At 39.6% G+C, this 20,785-nt stretch overlaps 3 protein-coding genes across 5 annotated transcripts; 1 reads left to right on the plus strand and 2 right to left on the minus strand.

Moving 5' to 3' along the window:
* Positions 1–1,470: 1,470 nt before the first annotated feature.
* On the minus strand, positions 1,471–7,729 carry LOC131131103 (synaptotagmin-1). The gene is made up of 9 exons (XM_058075479.2): positions 7,693–7,729; positions 5,322–5,470; positions 4,197–4,366; positions 3,783–3,896; positions 3,503–3,670; positions 2,590–2,757; positions 2,294–2,411; positions 2,012–2,145; positions 1,471–1,910 (listed from the first exon to the last, which is right to left on the minus strand). Exons 2-9 carry the CDS (start codon positions 5,455–5,457, stop codon positions 1,704–1,706), a joined length of 1,215 nt encoding a protein of 404 aa, XP_057931462.2. The 5' UTR covers positions 5,458–5,470; positions 7,693–7,729; the 3' UTR covers positions 1,471–1,703.
* An 884-nt stretch (positions 7,730–8,613) lies between these two features.
* bbs10 (Bardet-Biedl syndrome 10) lies at positions 8,614–13,080 on the plus strand. Of its 2 annotated transcripts, XM_058074600.2 has the most exons (5): positions 8,614–8,707; positions 9,193–9,473; positions 9,540–10,490; positions 10,576–11,057; positions 11,150–13,080. In XM_058074600.2, the coding sequence occupies exons 2-5, from the start codon at positions 9,283–9,285 to the stop codon at positions 11,197–11,199; spliced, it is 1,674 nt and encodes a 557-aa protein (XP_057930583.2). In that variant the 5' UTR covers positions 8,614–8,707; positions 9,193–9,282; the 3' UTR covers positions 11,200–13,080. The 2 variants fall into 2 exon arrangements, with proteins under 2 accessions (XP_057930583.2, XP_057930582.2); XM_058074599.2 differs by having other exon boundaries at positions 10,576–13,080.
* Positions 13,081–13,506: 426 nt separating this feature from the next.
* Positions 13,507–20,456, minus strand: cd9a (CD9 molecule a). Of its 2 annotated transcripts, none has more exons than XM_058074607.2 (8): positions 20,258–20,456; positions 17,910–18,012; positions 16,534–16,631; positions 16,199–16,273; positions 15,997–16,098; positions 15,495–15,584; positions 15,149–15,232; positions 13,507–15,077 (listed from the first exon to the last, which is right to left on the minus strand). In XM_058074607.2, the coding sequence occupies exons 1-8, from the start codon at positions 20,324–20,326 to the stop codon at positions 15,012–15,014; spliced, it is 687 nt and encodes a 228-aa protein (XP_057930590.1). In that variant the 5' UTR covers positions 20,327–20,456; the 3' UTR covers positions 13,507–15,011. The 2 variants fall into 2 exon arrangements, with proteins under 2 accessions (XP_057930590.1, XP_057930591.1); XM_058074608.2 differs by lacking the exon at positions 20,258–20,456 and adding an exon at positions 18,505–18,902.
* Positions 20,457–20,785: the final 329 nt, after the last annotated feature.

Here is a 20,785-nt window from a genome sequence, read left to right on the forward strand (position 1 = left end):
TTTTGAATTTCAAAAAATTTATTTTTTTGTATGACACTTTTACAGATTAAATTAGACAAATAATTCAAGCGTAAATCAGTGTGTGTGTGTGTTAAATATATATTCCGGCCCACGAGTCATAAAGTTTGCCCACCCCTACTCTACACCATGCCAACATTGTGTGGCCAGCGCGCTTTGCCAATTTCATGAACAGCGCAGTCTGGCGCAGCGCCGCGCACCCACGCCCCCGTCCCTCCCAGAGGTTTTCACTTCTAAAATGTTGATGTTGGGTGACAAGCCATTTATTTGTCCCCCTATTATTGAAACAGAAACTAAAAGATGAGGATGAGTGACATAGAAGATGGATGGATAAATACAACAATATAAGTCAATGTAACAAACTAATACAATTATTCACTTTTATTACATATAATTGTTTTAGCCAAAATAAAGTCAACAGTAAATAATAACCACAACAAAAGCAAAAACTACATTGGCTCTCATTCAAATCCTAAGCTCTCCTATGTCCAGGGACTCATTACCTACTTTTTGTTTTATGATGTATAAATATGTAACTATAAGAATATCAACATTTGGACAAAATGAACTGCACAACCAAAAAACATCAATATTTGCAAAAGTAAACATAGAAGAGAACTGATATATAATTTAATTTCATAACGCTAGTACAATTACTATAGACACTATAAACATTTTTATCGATCTACCCACTAGGGCCCATCATTTTTATTGGTCTACAGCACATTCTAAAAACACAATTAAACAAGAGGAGTAAAATAAACCACAGGAAGTTGAAAGAAGAGGAAAAAGGCATAATGTAATGAGAAAAAGTTGAAACGTAATAACACTGGTACTAAAAATATGCTTTGTTACTTAAAGTAAATAGCTTACATGCTTGCTGTTTTTCGATATCTTTGGTTGGTTTTAGATTTTTCAGGAAAAAGTTTGGACACCCATAGTCTACTAGGTCTACTTTTTGAGGTATTCCACTGTTACAGCAAATATTGTGGAGGACAGCTTGGCATTTTCTGTCTTCTTCTATTGCTTTTGGTTTAATATTCTTAATCATTTGTCAAAACGCAATTATTCCAAACAAAATGTTGTCTGCAGAATAGAAAAATAGGTTATTTTTATATGCGGCTTCTCAGATTTTTACAAAAAGCTTCTAAAATAAAGAGCACTAAGTCATTAACAGGGACTAACTAACTAGACTAACTACACAGACCAGAGTTAAATGAATAAGATTATAAATACATAAGAAAAAATTGTCAGCAGAAGTGCTGTCTCATCCTGTGTATGTGTGTGTGTGTGTGTGTGTGTGTGTGTGTGTGTGTGTGTGTGTGTGTGTGTGTGTGTGTGTGTGAGAGATACTATCTATCATCTATCCATCATCTATCCATCTATCATCCATCCCTATCTATCTATCTATGTATCTATGTATCTATGTATCTATGTATCTATGTATCTATGTATCTATGTATCTATCTATCTATCTATCTATCTATCACATTTTACATATTTACAGTGGTTAACTTCTTTTTACACTTGTATGACAGTTAAAAGTGTGATGCATGAAGTCTTCTTCTTTAAACATTATTCCTTTGACTGGCATCACGACAGGGTGTAGTTTTATTTTGCTTGTATATAGTTTTGCTTACACTTTACATTATGTTGAATTGTAATAACGTTAGAGATGAAGATGTTCATTTCTTGTTGGAAATCAGTGCATTGATATCATCCTCTGGTTGAAGGCTGTGCCACTGTGCAATCGGCCGCCTGGGGTTTGCCAGCATGTCTGACCAGTGGCGTTGCTCAGTGCCGGTGCTGCTCGCACCCAGCAGTACTTTACCGATGGCATCATTTTTTCCAATCTTGTCATAGTCCAACACAGTCACTGCTACCTGCACCTTCTAGAAATGAAGATATACACATGTTCCACATCAGACATACTGTATATGTTTTATGTATTATCATGTGGTCTTATGTTTGCAGTAATGTGTGGATGCTGTACCTCTATCTGTTCACATGGAACTTCAAAGCTGAAAGACTCATTGTAGTAAGGGTTCAGTGTGTTCTTCTTGGTTGTTGTTTTCTTTTTCTTTAGTCTTTTCCCATTCTGCATCAAGTGGAGTTTCACATAAGGGTCTGACAAAGAAAATCGGGACTTTTAATATGATGTGCTGCAACCCATTCATCATCCAGCATCATGATTGACTGCTTTTCAATTTCCATTTATGTTTCCCTTTCTCAAAAACAAGTGATCCAGTTAGGGATTACGTCTTATGTCACTTACCCGATAATCCACCCACATCCATTTTCTTTAAGTTTTTGGCCTCCAGAATCACCACTGTCAGTTTCCCTGCAGTCGGCACATACCTCAAGGACAAACAAATGTCCCCGAGACGCTCGCTCTGTCACAAAGAGAGAACCAATTTGGTGTTTTTCTGATAAATAGTCACTCTTTCATCACAAAAAAACACCAGAAACTGTAGTCCTTTATAATGCAGGTATACATAATAAAGCATCTTGGGTTATACAAAAATCTCAAATCTGTGCAATTATTTTCCTGTTTATTATACGCACTCCCACCTCTTCTTTCTCTGCCTTCTGAAGGTCCCGCCACTCCTGCAGCGACTGACTGAAATCCACACTGCTCATCGGTATCTTCACAGCCCCAATGGCATCGTGTTTGGAGAAACGGTCAAAGTCGTATACAGTCATCACCAGTGTCTTCCCGCCCAGCTCGGTGTACGGTACCTGCGCACACATACAGTACATGTATTCACATTAAATATCATGACTCAAACTCTATGCTGTAAAGTCATACATTTGGGTATTTAGCTCAAGTTCTCTGGAAAATAATATTACTCTAAGGTCCCATAATGAGATTTCAATATATTCTGTGAGACTAGATGAATTATTTGACTTATGTGTGTTTTTAGGCTGCCACAAAAGTGTGATGATAACCATAGAATGGATAGATAGTACAATAGGACTGAAGCATTCATTAAAACATTAATTTATTCATTTACTACCGCTTATCCTCACAAGGGTCGTGGGGGTGCTGGAGCCTATCCCAGCTGTCTTCGGGCGAGACGCGGGGTACATCCCGGACTGGTCGCCAGCCAATCACAGGGCGCATATAGACAAACAACCATTCACACTCACATTCGATTGGACAATTTGGAGTCGTATGATTTTGGAATGTGGGAGGAAACTGGAGTACCCGGAGAAAACCCACGCATGCACAGGGAGAACATGCAAACTCCACACAGAGATGGCCGAGGGAGGAACTGAACTCGGATGTCCTAGCTGTGAGGCCTGCGCGCTCACCACTCGGCCAACATTAAAACAATAAAAGAAAAAAATGAACGTCAGATGCATGATGGCATGATGCAAGTTAACATGTTCCCACCTTTTCAAGAGTAACTGCGGTTAACTTCTTTTTACACTTGACACAAAAGAATGTGAAGTTTTAAAAAAGCATTAAAAAAGAAATTACCTTAAATGTGAAGGTCTCATTGAAGTTCGGTTCGAGTGTCTTCCGATGAACTTTGGTTTCAAACTTCTTCTTTTTGTCTGGGAGAAGATAAACTTTTACGTAAGGGTCCGAGCTCCCGCCCACGTCCATGGCAGGAAGTCCCATGGCCTGCAAGATGCCAACTACCAGCTAGAACATGAAAACAGAGAAAAAAAAAAAAAAAAAAAAAAGAAAACAGAGAAATTTGCATCACACAATTACTGTGACTATTATTGTTGTGTTGTGATATTGGACATCTCACCATGTTGTCGGTGAAGTTGTAGTCTAATGTAAAGTGTAGTCTTCCAAGCTTGTCATCCTCCTTTGGCTCAGCGTCTGACAACTCTGTTTCCTTCTTGCTTTCAACTTTTAGCGGCTGTACGCAGACACACACACACACATGCACACACACAACATGTCAACATGATAAAATCAGAGAATCAGTGTGAATCTTTGGCAGTTTGTGTAACTGCTCTTGATACTCGCTCAACTCTTATCATCACACAGCGCAGCTCGGTGCTTTGTCAGGTTTATGCATGCACGCCTCAGGACAGTGTAACCCTACATGAGTGATGTGCAGTGCATCCCTTCTATGTGAACACAAAGTGACTAGTCCTACATGGCCCAGATGTCAGAGCTGTGATATATTACAAGCACAAGGCTGCAGGAGGTGTACCTCTTTGTAACCTTCATCCATTTCAGTGTCAATGCCTCCTCCTTTGCTCTTCTCTTTCCCCTTTTTCTTGTCCTTGTCCTTTTTCAGGCATTTCTTCCATGCACACACACCAAAGGAGAGCAGCACGCACAAACTCACAATACAGAGGGCGGCAACAACCCACGATGATGCTGCAAACCAAAACACATACTATATTAAAAACATTCACACTTTTCTGGTGACTATCTGGTGACTACAGAAAAAGAAATAAGAGTCTCTTATGTAATTTCGATTGGCCAGGTATGACTTTTACTTGCTAGTTATCTCCAAAAAATATATAATTATAGGTTATCACATGGTTTGTCTGGTATCAGGCCAGGTATCATGCCCCCAAGTGTCAGTATCAGCCCGAGACCGAAGGTCTTATTATAACATACTATTTAATCATGAGCTTATTATCACGTACTATTTAATCAAAAGACCATTTTGTTTCCAGAAACTTTTCTGTTTATTACATGTATTATATCAGGCTCATATTCATCCCCATTTTCTTTTCTGATTGATAAAATAAACATAGACACGTATTTGTCTAACTCAGGCGGGGGAATACTTTCTACCAGTCTTCGTTTGTTCTTGCAGTTGATGAGCCGTTCAGAAAAAAGCTTGAGGTCGCCCTTGGTTTTCCGACTTGTATTTGCATTTTCAGTTTTTTCAATCATTTCAAGAGTGTCCTCCTCATAAATGGTGATAAAACGTTCCATTTCTAATATTCTATTTGCTATTTTCCCTATTTGTCTTTCGCCGGGAGTGTCAACCGCTGACATGTTGACAGAGCACAGACTTCAGCAAAACAAACGCTGTGTGTTCACGCTCGTTCGCTGTTCTCTGATTGGTTGTTTCACGGGCACGATACCACAGCAGCGCGCTCTGAGTGGCTACGGGGGCGGATACTGGACATGGTTAAACTCTATATTTTATCAGTATCACTGCCCTGGGCTTTGACACAGTATCATTTCGGCCTTTTCCTGTATCATTCATGGGCGGTTTCTAAGGTACAGGGCCAATTAATACTGTAGTATGTGATAATATGCAAACCCACTCATGGTGTCACAGCACTGTTAGGTTGACTTAGTTGAGTTAACTCACTGTGGATTTTATGCTGCTCACTCATGAACCTGTTGGCACTCTGGCCTGCAGAACGCGTTCCATTATCTGTGGTGTTCGGCGAATGGGTGGCGCTTGTTGGTATGATTGGGACATCATCTTGATGGTTACCCGTCATGTTGTAGCTACATCTGACACAACACAAAATAGGATACAATATCACAACACGTAGTCACACATTAAGTAATGTGAAAAAAACTGGATGAATTTGGATTTGGTTGCAATTTTATTATCTTATTCTGCTGTGTGCTGTCAATCATTCCTCTCCAGCCTTGGGCTGACTTCACAGCAGCGATGCGCATCCATTTTGCTATTTTGCGCTCCCTTGCACAAAATGTGGGCCCTCCATGGATTGTGGCAACTAGGCACAGCGCGTTATCGGTGTGTAGGGACTATTTGCATCCAAAATTTGTTTGACATCACACCACCAACAGCAATCTGTGCCAGGCCCGTGAACACCTGACACCTAGTATCCATTTATTTTGACTAGTGTAAATTCATATGCACTGAAAATAATGACATTGAGGTGATCAAGAAAACCATGAAAGTTGCTAGATACCATCTCTTACATTAACCTTGTGTTATTATCATCATATCTATACAAACAAATGTACCTTTAGGGTGGTCTAATAATTTTTTCCATGACTGTATATATTTTTTTTTCTGAAAATAATTTCAATTTTTTTTCTCATTATCACTAGGTCAGTATCGATTTATAAATAGGTAATAGTACATATCAAATGTACAGCATACATCTACCACTGTTAAAATCTAACAACATACTTCATTGATCATGTTTTTTTAGTCAAGATTTAATATTTCAAATTTTGTTCAGTCATCCTTGAATGCACCACTAATCCTCACTTTCTCAACTGGGTATGTGTGCACTGCTGTGGAAGCCTGTATCCAGTCTTTTGGCAGGGTCATTTAGTGACCTGCGGGCCATTTGTGGATCTTTTTTTTTTCCTCAGCGTGCGAACAGCACATTGTAGAAACAAACAGAAAAATAAAACATAAAGTAACTAAGAAAAAAACAGAAAGTTGTAGAAGAGTTGATATGAAAAGCTAATAAGTCTTACAGATCACTTAACACACCGTACACATATAGCTGAATAATCAACAATAAATATCTGATTTAAGCTCTGGCCAATTCCGGTTAAACCCTACCCACTTCCGGTTTATGCTCCGCTTATTCAGAGTACAGATACATACAGATATTTAGATGGGTGAACACACACAGATACTGATACAGATAGTGGTGTACTCGCTCATCCCTAGTAATTACTACTATACTATGCTTTGTTGTCATGGTATCCTTACGGAGCCTCACTCATCGCTGTTGCTCATGCACAGGCACATGTTATCAGTGATAACAGCTACTTTACACCATAGAACTAAACAATGGCTCACAAAATCAACAATGTTACAGTAAAAAAAAACTGCAAATCCTGAAAGAGTGCAGTGCTGCTCGAGTGTGGGTCAGCGGAGGATAGTGGTCATATTATGCTGTGAATGCACCCTGAATTACCATTTTCTTTTTTTTTTCTTTTTTACATAATCCTGCTTATTGCAGATAACATCTGAGCTCATGGAAAAATGCAACAAACAAAACAAAAACTTGTTTCTAAAACTAAACAAATAGGCTCATTTGTAAATGCATGATAAAAGCCAATTGATCAAATGCATTTGACGCAATAATATTCTGCCGTGACTGTTGGTTTCAAATAACTTCTCCTTTTTCTGCTGGGTGTGCACTAACACTGGAGCAGGATGTACACCCTGTACGACTGTATGTGACCCGGCTGCTGACGTGAAGGAGACGAGAGAAGCATCACACGTGGACTTGTGTGCTGCTCTACAGCGGTGGCAGCTAAGAGCCAAGGTCATGCTTTCTTTCAGCCTTCACTACGTGTACTGTAGGTGACAGCCATCAAATCTTGACTTTTATTCAGTATTATCAGGGGGTGTTGTCGCAGTTTAGTAAGTTCTATAATAATTACTATTTGATTGTTGTATTGTCTTAATAAACATGATGTGGAAATGTTCTAAATATTTGTTACTGTGGTGCCTGCTGTAAATAATCTCACAACATTTCTAAGAATTATACTAAATATTACACAGGGCCTGCTTTTCATCTTCATTTACACCACAAACTCACAAGGTAGTTAATACATTACTAAAACATGTTTTACTTGGTTTTCATCCTCAAAAAAGTTGCAGACACAATAATTCCAAAAACCTTGAGTACTAAATAAGTATATAATATAATAATTCTAATGTTTTTACATACAGGTAAGTGTTCCTTGTCTAAAATAGTTTTGCATCAAATAGAGTACATAATAAACAGACCTACCAGTATCTGCTTGTCCCAACAGCAGCAACGTTCAGACTCAGAAGTGCTGCTTTCCCCACAGAGAGGAGCAAGAGGAGGAGGAGGAGGAAGAGAAAAGGATGACAGGACTGGATCAGCACAAGAAAAACGTGCAGTCAATATGTGCTTTTTTTGTGTGTATCTCAAACATTTTTGGTCAAATAATGAAAAAGAGAGAAGATATTTTGGAATATAAAGTTTCTTTCTCTCTCAAGGTGCGTTAATTTGGGTCTTTTTAAAAAGCTCCTCTTTTGACCTCTGTCCCATCCATACTAGTCACCCTCTCCGGTCCACAGATGAATATTCATTAGTGTAGTGACACTGCTTTTTAAAAGACTCGTTAGCATACTGAGGGTTCAGCAATAGCCAGCATTAACATTCAGAGTAGTGTGTGCATATATATCCGTGTGTGTTGTTGAGCATCTCACTGCAGAACTTCCTGATATTGTCTATGTATAGATGATGTTGTTGCCTGATTTAGAAACTTTGGATGTGGTTTCTGCAGCAACACACACAGATCAGGTTCCGACCCGGGTCTCTGTTAACCTTGAAGAAAATGATCAGCAATACTGTACAGGAAGAACGGTGAGACAACACCTACAGCGCACTTTTGGTGTGTTTGGATCATTTTTGACAAAGGTCAATGTCTGTGCCCTTCATATAACATGTTCTAGACCTTCTGATTTTGTTAACGTTCAAAGTTCTCAGGCCATCCCTACCACTTTTTAAACATTTGTTTGTATTGTTGTATAATACAATTATGAATAATGAGTGTAAACATGCATTATACGCTTACAACCAAATACCTAGCACAGTTAAAGCATCTGTAATTAATACAAAATGTACGTATAAACCAAATAATTTAAAAACGATTTACACTACTAGACGCTAGATGGCAGTAAAGGTTTTTGAGCCACTGTGCGTATGCGCTACTTCAAGCGAAGAAACTCCGTCTCCAGGATACAGAGGGAAGCAGTGGTCTTTGGAGTGACAGATGGTGAGGTTTCTTTTCAGTTTTTCTCCATAAAATATACTATCCAGTATATGTCTTTAGATGGATAGAAAGTGTCGCTTAGAGCGGCTTGATAGGACCAACAATGTAACAAAATGAGCTTGCGACAATCTCCGGTTTCACTCAGTTTAGCAATTGTATGGCTAGCTAGCAGATGCTAACAGTGTTACCTATGTCTTTGTCATGAGCGACTTGTTACTTAAATTGTTAGTCGGATGTTCTTATTTAAATATACACGAACGCGGTCGATGTATTGTTTGATTAGTGCATATTTTAATAGTGCTGTTTTAGTCGCAAGCGTACTTGTTGACAAAGTATACACTTGTTGTGTAAATCTACATCTCTAGTCACAGCCGCCCTGAGACTGAAAGACAGAAACGTACCTGCCAGTTCATGCCAACGGCCTCTCCGATCACCACCAAACATTCATTCATATTTATATACTGCATCTGTGTGGTGTCTTGCCCAAGGACACAATGGCAGAGTGACTGAGATGGATGGAAGAAGCGAAGTTTGAATCCCCAACCCTCCAATGACTCCCCGAGCCACTGTCATCAGTGATGCAACGTGTGCAGTGTCTTCACCTGAAACATGTCCTGCAAACTGTGTGTGCACTGGAAGCCGTCATCCTCCGCAGCTTCGGCCCTGAGGGAGGACAGGTGCTGTTCACGCGAGACACTGGACAAGTAATGTTGAGCCGTAGTGGGACACAAATTCTCACAGTGCTACGACTGGAACACCCACTTGCTCGGTAACACAGGCATGTTCTTTTATGGATGTTCTCAGTGTCTAGTGTGTCATATTTATTTCACTACAGGATGGTGGTGGAGTGTATCAGGAAGCACAGCAGGAAAACAGGGGATGGATCAAAGTCCTTTATCCTCCTGGTGGCATCATTATTACGGACCATTCATAGTGCAGCCTCTAAAGAGCCTATTGTACCACACAATTATAAGTCAACCGCAGAGTCTGCCACTGCCAGGCGCTTGATGGAGCAAATGCTGGAGTTCACACAGGAGAAACTGGAGGATCTCATCACTGTTGCTGTGGCTCCCCGTGGAGTTCGTCTTTTGGTAAATAATTTATCTGCAAATGCAGTGACTGACTATGACAAACTTCAGAAGTTGCTTGGAACTTTCTTTTGTACGCGCTTGGGTTGTACCCACTGTGACTTAATGAGTGAACTCATTTGCAAACTGCTCATTAACTGGAGGTGTTTTACTTTCTCATCACTCCAGTTTCTAAATGACAACTTCCCTGCCCTGCATACAGCTGTGGTAGGCTTTCCTGTTAGTTGTTCACGTTTCATTGCAGGACAAGTCATCCATAGGGACTTTGCAACACCCCACCACAACGTTCGCCAGGACCCAGTTAAGGCAGTTGTATTTACCATATCCCTGCAACCAAAATGGCTTAATGCAGAAGAAATGCTGGAGCTACAAACACGAACAATGGGGGATCACAGAAATCATCACGACAGGAGTATTTTGCACTTTAGTGCCTGGGCTGAAAACTCACTGGAGTGTATTTTTGCAAACCTTCAGACTCTTGGAGTCTCGATTCTCCTGTCTTCAGTGAAACAGTCTGATGCTGTCCTGGCTTTAGCTACACAAGCGGAGATGTGCGTTGTGGAGTGTGTGAGTGAAGATGAGCTGGCTCTCTTTATACACCTGAGTGGGGCCTCACCTGTCACAGACTGCCATGGGATTCAACCAGAGCATGTTGCTTCTTTGACCTCTTGCCAGCCAATACTTTTGGGGGCACATAGGTTTGAAAAAAACATTTTCTTTCAACATGATATAATCATTCCCATCTGATTTGCTTATTGAAATTTCTGTTTTTTTTTCCTACAGGTATGTCCATGTGACTTTCCCTGATTCCAAGGAAGAGATGGCCAAACCAAGTACTGTCGTCATCTGCGGCCTAGGGGAAGGGCAAACAGATCAATATGCACATGCAATTGAGGATGTCATCCGTATGCTGCGTACAACGTGGGAGCCCTTGGATGCAACTGCAATACCTTTACAATCAGGCAAATCTCCATCTTCAATTTTGCCCGGCTTTGCCATAACTGCTGGTGGAACTTTTGAGTTTCTCTTACATCACACTCTCTTACAACATGGCAAAACTCATACCATTTCCAATCCCACAGATACAGATGTCCCCATTGTATGCCAGCTCTTGGCTGATGCTTTACTGTGTCTTCCGAGACATATTTACTCTGACAATCTAAGACGTTTTCTGCAGGTTCAAACAGGAGTCTGGAGTTGTGATCCTTCCCGACCGGATAGAATCCTTTGCAAGCCAGAGTTTAGCCAAGCACTAGAAGAGCCAAGTATGTATTCTTCATCATCAAACAATTTTAAAATGTCATCCGGACTTGAATCTGTCTCCTGTAAATACTATCTAATTATGGCTGTACTGCAGTGTGTCAAAAGTCTCCTCCGAGTGGACACTGTGTTGCACGTGTCCTCTGACTTAAATCCAAAACCATCCAGACCCACGTATTCCTCTGATGATGAAGACTAATGTCTGAAAGGTGTTTACTCAGGTACCATTTTGAATATTTTGCACTTTAAACAGTTTACAGTTTCATCTTTTTTTGCATATTTATATGAAGGATCATTAGAATTTTTCCTCATATTAGCTGCAGAGAATACTATGTGTCTATTATGTCCATGTGTTTTAATATGTATAAGTATATGTAATACGTTTTTCGCCCTCATACTTCATGGAATGAATGAATATTGACAACGTAATGGTGAATATAACAAACATAAAATCATGTATTCCTTCTTATACTGAATTTTAGACTTTGTAATTTACTGAGTAGATCTTTGTCAGATTGCTTTTTACCATTTTTGGCTTAAATAAATTTATTAGGGAATTACAGTATTCTAGCCAACTTCTCTCTTGAGGCTAATTTTTTCAAGTTGCTCAAACTACACTTTTCTGATTAATCAGGGGTCCTGGTAGGACCCAAAAGATGGCAAAAAAAACCCAGCCACTTTTCCAAGGGGTCAATTTTAAACCGTTTTTCCAGGTCTGTGGTTGTGAAATTGCATAGTTGCAGTTCCTAAAAGTACACTTTTCTAGTCTGGGGGATGGGGGAAACCTACCATACAGTCATCTTTTCTCTGAGGAGTTGCCAGTTTTATCAAAACTAGATTTCTGTTGAAAGGAAAAGCAAAAAGTACCGGTAGTCCTGAAGGCTTTTCTTGTTTGAATGGACACATTACACTTCAGTACACTACTCTAGTAATGTTCATCAACATAGTGTCAGCTTCCAGAACCACACAGACGACACACATATATATATACATCCCCGCGGAGCCTGATGACATTACAAATTGCCTTACAGCAATAAATGAGTGGATGGGCAGGAACTGCATTCCGCCTTAGAAACATAGCCAAAGTATTAACAGAAAGGAGGCCGAAAAACTGATACATGCTTTTATTTCAAGCAGACTTGACTACTGTTTTGCAGTTGTTACAGTGGAGAGAACACATCCCTTCACTGGCTACCGCTAACCTACAGAATTGATTTTAAGATACTACTCCTCACCTACAAAGCCTTAAATGGGACAGGACCTATATACATGGCAAACTCACTGATCAATTAGATACCAAATAGAACACTAAGGTCAGGTGACATGGGGTTACATAGCAGCTCCAAGAAATACTACAAAGAAAATTGGGGATGCCGCCCTTGCTAACTATGCACCAATACAATACCAAAGGACATTAGAGAGGCAAATTAAAACATTTTTCATTTTTATTAACCTTTGAAAGGAGATGAAAATGGGGCTAAATACATAATTTATGTATGTGAGGTTTTACTGCAACTCGAACCAAATTAAAAATTACATTTTTATTTAAATTCTGTTCTATTTGTGTTAATTCAATTTTATGTAAAATCAATTGGTTCTTATTTTTACCTGTCTCAAGCCTTTTCTCTTTATAAAATTCCATTTTATGGAAACTTTCTCAATGTGTAGCACTTTGAGCTATAATTGTTGTGTCAAAGGTGCTATCAGTAAGTAATATTATTATTGATTGGCAGCTAATGCATGACAAATAGCATGATGGTCCAAACAGCTCTTGGGGTTTTGTTTTGTTTTCTTCATATTTTTTGTAAATTCTTTTCATTCTAATGTAGTTTTACTAAATTTAACACACTACATAGTTTATGCTAGGTTGTGCATTCCAACTAAAATTATATTAAAATGTGCAGGTACTCATCAATCTACTGTGCAGAATGTGGACTTCCTTTTGTTTTGGTCGATGAAAGTGTTTGTTTTGGCTTGTCTTCTTTTTAAAGTTCTCACTGTGGCTTCTGTTTTTTGGGGTTTTTTTTTCGACACTTCTCACTTCTTATCTCATTTTCTCTTCCCCCCTGGCCAGCACAAAGCAAAAATCTCATAATTATGCACATTCCATTTTATAATCAGTGTTATCTGAAATGGGCATCTGAAGGTGGAGGCCACAAGGAGGGTGTCAAGACCAGACTGTCAACAATCAAATCACTGCATGCTTCCCCATGCTCTAATCATACCCACACAAAGTCTATTCTTCACAGTGAGTCACTATTTTGTATCGAGCAGAGTCTTGAGTTTAAAAGAAAAATAATACAAAACAGCACTCCATCTTGTGCTTTGAATCAAACATGGTTCACCCATGATGGCTCATCTATGGAAACAAGTCTGCTCCCGGACTCTATAGTAGATCACATAGTAGTAGCTCATGTGGAGTGCAGTATTAGAACAGTCTGATGAGATCAAAAACTCAATCCATTTTGGTTTATTTGGCTGTTGAATTGTCTGGGGTAAAGGTATAAACGTTCTGTGAAATGACATGAAAATACATCTAAATGTACAGTGTATATCTAGAAAACAGAGAAGAGATATATGAAAAGTGACATAACTTGAAGGCATTTAAAAACAGCTGAACAAAAACTGGTCACAAATGAATTGGGATACTACTATTAAAGGAGACCTATTATGCTAAAATTTCAGCACTTTGTATAGAGTTGTTTGGACTCTAGAGCACCTACACATGATAAGCTGCACAGAAATAATTCGAGATTTTCCAGAATCTGCACCTATTCAAGCTATTTTTTATTGGATTTCCAAAACGATCTGTTTAAATTGATTCCACCCATGGCCCGCCTCCAGGCATGCCCACTCCGCTGTGATTGGTCACACTCTCAAGCTTTCCCAAAGACTCCTGGACTACTCCCGAACTGCAGTTTCTAATTTTGTCAGTATAGGTTTTGATAATAAATGAATAAAATCTTTGGAGAGCACCTTGAAAAGTGTTTAGGAGCTATTGACCGGAGACCCCTGACTTACCATGTACGAAAAATAGGAATAGCGTAGGTTTTCTACAAGAGCTGTAGTATAAATGTGGTCACTCCACATTTTTTGCGGGACTACGAATGTTTAAAAAACTATTGATTTTGGTGGAAAAATGATATTAGCAACTCCAGACATCGGTGACCTTATAATTTGCACCCCACTCCTTGTATGCACACTCTATAATGCTACATATACAACCACTTACACAGTTACGACACTTATAAATTGTTACTTGCGCCTCTGACTTCAACATGACTAAGTAACATTAACAGTTAATGGTTTGGCGGATAGTCCAGCTTCATATAGTTTAGTATCGCCCATACAGCTACCCGGGCACAACCAGATAAGGAAGCCAGGCTAACTGTGATTTCACAGTTATTGGATGTTAGAAAGTACTGTCTGAAACGGTGTGTTCAGAGCCTCCACCTCATTATCTGAAACCATCATTTAACACGAGAATACAACATCCTAACAACCTTTACAGGCCAGAAAAGAGGAAAAAGCATAATAGGTCCCGTTTAAATTGGAATTTAAAAAATTATTTACAACTTAGCATTATGTCCATTAAAAATCAATTCAGTTGTGTATTTGGCTGCTTGTGTATTCTTTTGAAGAGGTTTTGGGGTGAGCTGCGGTCCACAGCTCTTCTTGCCAGTAGGGTGAGCCCACGAGATAAAAGTGATCAACAAGATGATCTTCTGTTAAGATCGGTGGTATTACACAAGCACTAGTTTCATTCAAATGGTCTCAAAGTGATACATTTCTCACATTGTCAGTGAAGCATCGATGGCACCCATTCTATAGCTGGGCCCGACAACCATATAGACCCTCTTGAACAAGCAGTGATTCTATTGGCATTGGGGAACCATGTGACTCTAGGAATGATATCATGCAACATTAACAAGGACCCTGTGATGCGTTCTCAGTGGCTATCACACCACCTCCCGAGACTTTCTGATGGCACAGCACAGGAGCATGCTGAAGATCATCCCAAACACCTGCAAGACATATCAGGTTAGTTTCTTACATTTCCATTTGAGTTATATGGCCAATCAAGTGATTGCATTACCATAACGACCCCGATTGCGATGCCCACTCCTCCTATGATGTGCAACTTGGAGTCAAACACGTCCTCAATGGCTTCAGGGCAGTTCTAAAGTACACACAAAAAAAAGACATGAACCAATGCTGACTTGTGGGATGGAACACAAACAGCCAGCATGCACGCTCCAATAAAACCATTGTTGCCATAGAAACCATGGCGAGAAGGCTGAAGGAATGTGTGTGACAAGCTACACCATTATTATGTGTTTTGACATGTAATTACGCCATCTCTCACGGCGTTGAAGCGATAAGACAAGTCTTAAAGCTTTTGTACCATATCCATTTTCTGCATATACAAGATGTGGTCGTACCTTGATAATCAACTCCTCAAGTAGATCTCCTTGAGGACAGGTGTCTTTGGCAGCCTCCAGTACAGCACCAGTTGGACCGCAACAGTTCAGCTATGACAAAATACAAAAAGCTTTTTCATTTTTTCCTAAAGTCATAGACAAGTGGCGTAGCCAGGCAACACTAGTTATACTTCCATATGCATACAAATGAAATATCTTATGATAGTTGAAAGTTAGCAGGTTTGGAAATACAGTACGTTTCTGCCAGGGGAACAATTAAGACATGCCAAAATGCTTGAAACAAGTAAAATGTTCTGAGTTCAATTTAGCATTTCGGAATTCACTCTTTTGCCTGCTTTCACTTGTAAATTAGGATGTTTTTTTTAATAGTTTAAGGGACCAAATATGGTTCCCTGCCTTAGGTGTGTCTGTAAAAAATGAAGGGTAGTTGTGTACATGACTGACAAGCTTGTCCTTGAGTCATTTTTGCCATGTGACATAAATGTATGAGAATGAAGCTCACGCCAGTTTGAATCACACGCAGAGTCTCTCTGAGACGCTCATCACCCGTATCTCTGTAGGTGTTGTAGGTCTTCATGTAAAAGTTTGTAATGTCATTCACCACCTGCCACACAAGCACAAGAAAGATTGATACGTTTCTATTGATGTTTTACTTTAGCTTTTTCCTTTTATTTTGTCAAGCTTGTTCTATTTCTGTGAGTTACCTTGCTCTGGTTGGAAAATCCCCAGATGCCAGCAGCGACTTCAATGGCAAAGATTATAAGCAGGAAGAAAAAAAACTACAGAAAGAAAAGGGAGTTAGAATCATTAGACACGTGCTCACTTGTGTGCATAAACTAGAGAGGTCATCTGAGTGGAACTTCATTTACAGTACAGAGACCCCTCCTACTTGGAGATTTAGTGCAAGATGATTAAGGCCAGACGGAGCATGCAATGAGCTACACAGGAAGTGAACAATAAAAAAACACATAAGACCTTGGCCCTCTTTAATAAACACTGACAAAAACTAGCATTTAAAAGATATTGATTGGATACGTACCAGCCCCAGCATACAGGGAGACTCCTGGATGGCACCACAACATCCAAGAAATCCCACTACCATCATCAGGGCTCCAGCTCCAATTAGGATGTAAACACCTACACATAAACAAACATTTTTACAGTTTCAGAGACCTGATGTTTAGTACTGTTCGGCGCCATGAAAAACAGGAAACTCCCGTTTGTTTCAATTCATTCATAACATTCCCAAATGATGCTATTTTCCATCAAAAGTATATGTAGGTCTTTATTGGGTAAGGAACCATATTTCATCAATTTCTTTATTTTCTATGCCACTTAATCCTCACCAGGCTGGCGTCCCAGCAGCCGGGGTATAGAAACCATATTTGGTTACTGAAATCAAAATGGATGCCATAAATCTCACTATAAATGGCAGAAGAGCATTTAGGTTATAATTAAATCGAATTAAAGAATAGCATTTTATGTCATAAGTATCACTGAATTTCAAAACAATTCTTACTTTTGTGTTCGTTACATTATAAAGTTGTATGCCATCTTGCCTCATAAAAAAGTCTGTAATTGTAGAGTATGCTCCTCATCACCAACTACTATACATTACGGTGACCAAACATCTTATTTCCCAAAACATGTCCTGTTTTGGCCTTCCTGAGATTTTTTTTTCAGAAAGTGATGAAAAATGTCGGGCTGGCACAGTGTTCTCCCCGTGCATGCGTGGGTTTTCTCCAAATTGTCCATAGGAATGAATAGGAGTGTGGTGTGAATGGTTGTTTGTCTATATGTGCCCTATGATTGGCTGGCGACCAGCCCTGGGTGTGCCCTGCCTCTTGCCCGAACACAGCTGGGATAGGCTCCAGCATGCCTGCGACCCTTGTGAGGATAAGCGGTATAGAAAATGGATGGATGGATGAAAATGGTCTTCCAAATCCCTAATTTTTCTGTTTGAAAATAATGGTTACATTCTAAAACTTAAGCATCTGAACCCAAGTTCCTATGTTGTTCTGTTTTTGGAATTATTTCATTCCACTTTTTCAATGTTCTTCCAATGAAATTTGTGTCTTTGTTAGATTACAAATACCTTCTATAAATAATTTTCTATCCATACACAGGAGGCATACTTTAAATGTATATTAAAATGATTAGGCATCTTTGAGTAAATTACAGCATAGTTTTGATATTTCATTGTCAGGTTGAGCGTCCTGGTTTTTGGGAATCAAATATATGCCCCTTTGCACACATTTCCCTGTCAATATAGCACACAGAGCATAATTCTGTTAACTAAAACCAGTGACATGATGTTCCATTAATAGTGCATGTAAATGCACTAAAGATGCTGTGAATTAAATACAATGAACTCCCCTCCTAATAATCCTTGATAAACACCACTGAGCCTCTTACCACTGTAAAACACATATGGAGAGTCTGATCCTTCAAACAGGCCTTTGGTCTTCGAATCTAATCTTAACCACAGCCCAATGGCGAAGACAGCGGTACCCGCAAGCTGAATGAAACAAACACACAGACTTCAGTTCAGTTAGCACCACTCTAACAAGCATTGCACACACTCGGTCGGGTACAAGGCAGTACAAAACACACACACATTGACTAGAACTGCACTAATTCAATGTGAGAGCTGTATCAGAACATTTGTGGAGATGTTTCCAGTTAAACAGCATTTATAATGGCTCTAATTTACTCCTGCTGGTGTAACTAATGTTTTGCTGTAATTCCTCCACTTGGAGTAATACATGCACGACACCATTTTGTTTTGAGTGCATACACTTTAAAACATTAAGTGGCTGTTGAACTTTGCCTGAAAGGTCCTCTCATGTGTTCATAGAGTGAGCACGCTTTAAATTTAATACACTATCTTGATGTTCTGTTCAGTTTTGATTCACTGGAAATTACTGGAAGTTCCTCTTCCTCTCTTTCTGTCTCTCACGTAGACACACACACACACACACACACACCAGGAAAAGGAAAGCGCACCTACCCAGAAGAAAAAGTTGAATATGAACAGGAGATATTTGATGCATTTAATCCCCCCAGTCATGTTGATGTAGTTCCCGCTATAACGATTTGATGACAACCTTTAATTCCCTTGGAAGCTAACAAAAAAAACGACTCTTTGGAAAGTGAAAGCGCTGTAAATGCCCCTCCTTCTGAAACTTGTTGCGCTTTTGGGGAGTGGCAAGAACATCAGTGTTATTCAACAAACTGCCGGCCCGCCTATGTTCCTTCCGCTTTATGTTCCATGCTCATGCTTGCACAGATTGTGTGTACAACTCCTGCAGGCACTCAGCCAAGTGTGTTAGCATCTGATAGCAACACAGAGGGTCCTGTTTGAACATGCTGACATCTAATGTCTTCTGAGATATGTAGTATTTACTCACCTTGTGTCTGAACTACAAATCTCCAAATCAATTAGTCAGTCATACAGGGATGGGGTTATATCATTTTGTTCCCCCTGAATCATTATTTTTTTAAAAGATTTTATGGACATTTCTATGCTTCCAGATGAGTGGTAACAGTTTGGTGACGGCCCTTTTCTGCAAAGTAAGGCCCATAAAGGCACAAAAATGTATTTGAGCGCTCTTGTATTGGATCTCAGTATATTGTTTACCTAAGGTTGTGGCTTTGGTTCAGGCCTAGACAATACATGTTGTTTTTATGCTATATATTTTAAAGCATTGTTTATTTTTACAACAGTGCATTTCTTCTTTCACACACACACTTTGCATGTCTTTCCCCTGAGGATGCATTGTCGCGGCCATTTCTAACAATAGCTGCAAAACTTAGAAACCCCATAAAAGGTCAAAACATCCTCATGAAGCCAAACAGACATATGCTACTGTTGTAGCAGCTATAAACAAATGCACAGTCAGAACACACCCCTCAAGCTTGAGACATAAATAGCCTGCTTGGGCTGTTGGGGTGGGTGATACTGCTAATTTTGCTATCGATCTGATACCAATAACTACAAGTCCAGTGTTGTCACAGTGACACTGATACATATTTTTTAATTGAATTGAAAAATATGATTATTTTGTGGCTTTGGATGTGTTACGGTATAGAACGGTTTAAAGGTCACAATATAATCTGTGTATAAGTAACAATATAAGTAACAATATCAATAATGAGACAAAATGAACGACACAACCAAAACACATGGATATTTGTGAAAAAAATCAAAAGATAACGTAGAAAAATATAATCATATCATGTCTGTATTAATCCAATAACGACATTACATGGTATCGTACTATCGATATTTGAATCGATCTGCCCACCCCAAATACCAGGGACTCAATCTCTCTCACACACGCGCGCTCACGCTGAGCTGTGAATAAAAGTCAGAATTGTTCAATTATTAACGTTTCCCACCGTGACAGTCGCCACCATTGCATTTAAAGTACCGCGCCTGTGTGTGTGTGTGTGCTCTGTACGGAAGTGGGTCACTTGGCCACTAGGGAGGATTATCAGCAGCCCGCTGAGTCTCCACACGCACTGGGATTGTGTTTATAGTGGCGGTCCGGTGCCAGGAATCAACCCAGTAGAGGAGGGAAGGGAAGGGAAGGGGAGGGGTGGAACTGTGACGATGAACCGAGCGTGTCTCTAACAGTTCGATACCGTTTGTGCGTCTACGGGACATTTTCACTCTCGTAACCCACTCACGCACGAATGCAAATACGTAGGATCTTCCTCCCCATACACGCCAACAACAAACAACATTTAAATGCACTCACCCAGAAGATCAGGTTGAAGGCGAACATCAGGTACTTGATGCACGTCTCTCCCCCAGATAGTGCGGCCATGGCGGTGATCCTGTTGGTAATAAATGGACTGCAACAGGAAATGAGAAAAAGCGGACCTTTACACGGCAGTGTGGTCGTTCAGTGAGGTTCCTGTCCACGCGTGGCTCTGCTCCGCGTCGCCAGTGGTGCGCGCATAAAAGTGTTCCGCCCCCCGAGCGTAAGGAAGAATAGAATGTAGACTTCGATTGTTATTTTTCTTTTCGTTTATGATATACTTTTTATTTTATTTTTGTTATGATTATTTTTGACTGCATATTACAACGACGTCATTGTCAGACTTGAATGTACACCATAATGACGTCATTCTCCCCGCAAAGAATAGTACAGAACTGTATAGTGCAGGTTACTATATATATATATGTGTGTGTGTGTATATATATATATACATATATATATATATATACACATATATATATATATATACAAATACACATTTAGGTAGGTTAAATAAAAGACAAA

Source organism: Doryrhamphus excisus, linkage group LG1 (genome assembly GCF_037039965.1).
Source record: "Doryrhamphus excisus strain RoL-2023G ecotype Guam linkage group LG1, RoL_Dexc_Guam_v1.1, whole genome shotgun sequence".
Classification (NCBI taxonomy): domain Eukaryota; kingdom Metazoa; phylum Chordata; class Actinopteri; order Syngnathiformes; family Syngnathidae; genus Doryrhamphus; species Doryrhamphus excisus.